Genomic DNA, 3,764 nt, shown 5'->3' on the forward strand with positions numbered 1-3,764 from the left:
TAATATTTTAAAAAGTGATATTAGAGATTTGCACCAAATTAAGTGGTATGTTGTTGCCTTTGTTAGAGTGCATGAGTCAAAAAAGGAGGTAGATAAGGATAATAATTTAAGGTACATGAGATGTTCTCCTATCATTACTTTGCGGGAGGAGGAACTAGAAGAGCAAATTAAGGGAGCCATTCTCGGTGTACTGAATAGTTATGAGTTTTCTTCGGGGGAGGGGAGTCAGATTTTGTTTGGGTATGTGGAGAAGTTAGAAGTGCGGGTAGGGAGGTACTGTCCCTTAAGGGGCTCTAGTTATCTACCCCTTCCCAAATGGTTGCAGCATCCCGCCAAAGGACTAATAAATATTCAAAATTATGATGATGATAAATGCTTTATGTATTGTGTGATGGCTGGAATTCAACTCCCCGTAAATAAGCCGGAGCGGGTGTCTCATTACAAAAACTGGACGGGTGTGTCTCTTAATTTCTCGGGCATAAAATTTCCAGTAGAATTAAATCAAATTTCCAAGTTTGAAAAGCAGAATAAAAATATTGCAGTGACTGTGTTTGGTTTGGAGGGCGAGCGAGAGATTGTTCCCCTTCGTATTTCAAAAGAATGTGATCGTATTTATCATATTCGAATGCTATTAATGACAACTGAAGATGATGAAAGTCATTATGTCTTTATAAAGAATGTCCATCACTTTTTGGGACATTTATCTAAGCAAAAGCGAACTCTGTATTGGTGTGACAATTGTCTCACTCCTACTGAGAGCGCTGAGCGAAGAAAAATTCACCAGGAGCTCTGTTTCAAAAATGAGGCCCAGGCGGTTCGTCTACCTCACGCCAAAGATAAGATAATGCGATTCACCAACTGGGCCCACTGTGAGCGCCATGACTATTGTATATATGCTGATACTGAGGCTCTCCTTGTGCCCGTGCACACAGCATTCCCTGATCCTGCAATAGCGAGTACTACTAAAACGCAGGTGCACCAGCCATGTGGGTATGCCTATGTTATTGTTAAGCAAGATGGCCATTTATTGAAACCCCCTGTTGTAGAAAGGGGTGGAAATGATATCATGGAACGCTTCCTGTTAAATTTAAAAAAAGAAGAAAGTGAAATTGAAGAATTAAGAGGGGAAGACTACCCGATCGATATGTCCCCCGAAGATGAGTTGGCATTCGCACAGGCAACTCACTGCTATCTCTGTAAGGAGAGTCTACCCCGAGAAGGGGTTAAAAAGGTCAGAGACCATAATCATAAATTATCAGAAAAAAATTATCGTGGTGCGGCTTGTTCAGCACCGTGTAACTTGGGACTACGAGAGAAGAGGTTCATTAATGTAATTATTCATAATTCGGGAAAATATGATACACATGCAATTATCTCTTGCATCGGAAGGGTGACCTCAGACCTCTCTGAAATTACATTGATTCCGCGTACAAAGGAGCGGTACATTTCATTTTCGTGGGGTAAATTAAGATTTCTTGATAGCTATAATTTTCTGAGTAGCAGTTTAGACAGTCTTGTTCGGGACTTGACATTTGAAACTGACTTTGAAATTTTAAAGGAGGTATTTCCTGAAGAAGAGAAACAGAAGCTCCTTTTAAGGAAGGGCGTGTATCCTTACAGTCACATGCAAAGTGTGGAAGTATTTGAAGAAAAAAGCCTACCCTCCAAAGATAAATTTTGGAATGACTTAAGTGAAGAGCATATTTCAGATGAAGATTATCTCCATGCACAAAAAGTGTGGGAAACCTTTGAATGCAAAACAATGGGTGAATTTCATGACTTGTACGTCAAAAGTGATTCTTTGATATTAGCATGTGTATTTGAGGCATATCGAAGAATGACTATGAAAAATTTTAATTTAGATGTAGCATACTATTATTCCAGTCCAGGTTTTGCTTGGGATGCTGCACTCCTATATACTGGGGAGAAATTAGAATTAATTTCAGATTCTATGGAGATATTTATGATGTGGGAGAAAGCTACAAGGGGTGGAATATGTACAATTAATGAGCGTTATGCTGAGTGTAATAATCCGTATGTGCCGGAAACGTATGATGCAAGTAAGGAAAGAAATTATTTAGTGTATTTTGATGCTGTAAATTTATATGGTAAATGTCTCTCTCAATCCTTGCCTACCTCTGGCTTCAGTTTACTTAGTGAAGAAGAGATTAAAAAAATTGATATATCAAAGTTAGAAGAGGGGGATAGCATAGGGTATTTATTTGAGGTTGATCTTTTGTGTCCCGATCATCTTCATGATTATTTAAATGATTTTCCCCCAGCTCCTGTACACAAAACAGTTAAGTATGTAGAGTTAAGTAAGTTGCAGAAAAAAATGATAAGGCTATATGGTCTTCCCAAAAGGTCCACCAAAAAATTAATCCCTACCTTAGAGAGGAAGGAAAAATATATAGTGTATTCTGCAACTCTCAAATTGTATCTTAGTCTAGGATTAAAAATAGAAAAAATTCATAGAGTGGTAAAATTCAATCAGAAACCCTGGTTGGAAAAATACATTAGGTTTAATACAGAGCAACGTCAAAAATGTACCTCAGAATTCCAAAAGAGCATGTGGAAATTGTTAAATAATAGTGTATTTGGAAAAACAATAGAATCAGTTAGGAAAAGGAGGAATGTCTATCTCACCAAATCTACTCAGAAATTTTTAAAACATGTTAAGTCTCCATTGTTTCATTCCTTTGAAATGTTTGATAATGATGTTGTTGCGGTGGAGAAGCGCAAGGCATGTATAGTGTTAAATAGACCTCTGTACTCAGGAGCTGTGTGTTTAGATTTGGCTAAGGAGCATATGTTTAAATTCTACTATAATATAATTAAACCTAGGTATGGAGAAAATGTTAGAACATGTGTACATGATACCGATAGTTATATTCTATCTATTAAAACAGATGATCTGTATAAGGACATGGAAGCCTTTAAGGATGAGTTAGATTTAAGTAATTATAAGAAGGACCATTTTCTGTATAGTTCTAAGAATGCACGTGTATTGGGGAAGTTTAAGGATGAGTTAGGTGGAGACCCGTTGTGTGGTGTAGTTGGGCTGGCACCAAAACTATATTGTTTAAAGCTGTTAGGAGATAAGCACAAGAGTGTTGCAAAAGGAGTGCCTAGGAGTGCTGTTAGAACTCAAATAAGCTATGTCGATTATAAAAATTGTATAGAAAGTCTTAACTCTAAAAGTGTTACTTATGGAAAAATAGGCACCGACCAAAAGCATCACCTATTCACCACCTTCTCCTCTCGACGGGCATTACAATGCTTTGATAATAAGAGATATATATTATCATCAAATGTAGAAACATTGGCATTTGGTCACTATAGATTAAGGGGGGAGGGGAGGGAGGGGACAGATAGTGAGAGTGAGGGAGAAGACTGATAAATTAAGGAGAAAATAAAAAAAATGTAGTAAGATTTAAGAGATTAAATGTATCATATGTGATGTAAATAAAAGAATTGTAAATAATATGTACATACTTTATAAAATAAACCAAAGAAATTTATCAAAATACCCACTTTTTTATTAAAATGCAAAGTTCCTATACCCATCCATCACAAAACATACATGTCCGGGAGGTGGCGGTCTCACGCGGAGGAAACAGGAACCCGTTCGGCAAGGAAGGAGTGGTGCGTGGCGCGCCTTGTGGTCAAAAGCTGTACTGTTGACCTGAGCAGCTGTCGCTCCAAGCGGGGAAAAAGCGAAGTGATGGTGAGCGCGGCGCTCAGCTGACATGAGGTGGGGGGGG

General features: G+C 38.0%; 1 protein-coding gene across 1 annotated transcript; it reads left to right on the forward strand.

The window, feature by feature from the left end:
• Window positions 1-6: 6 nt before the first annotated feature.
• LOC127749656 (uncharacterized) lies at window positions 7-3,340 on the forward strand (the record flags this gene model as incomplete). The annotated part of the gene is made up of 1 exon (XM_052268707.1): window positions 7-3,340. A coding segment is annotated over exon 1 (3,225 nt), but the record flags the coding sequence as incomplete, so codon positions are not given.
• Between the last annotated feature and the right edge of the window lie 424 nt (window positions 3,341-3,764).

The sequence above is a fragment of the Frankliniella occidentalis genome, unplaced genomic scaffold (assembly GCF_000697945.3).
Source record: "Frankliniella occidentalis isolate FOCC.00 unplaced genomic scaffold, Focc_3.1 Scaffold74, whole genome shotgun sequence".
Classification (NCBI taxonomy): domain Eukaryota; kingdom Metazoa; phylum Arthropoda; class Insecta; order Thysanoptera; family Thripidae; genus Frankliniella; species Frankliniella occidentalis.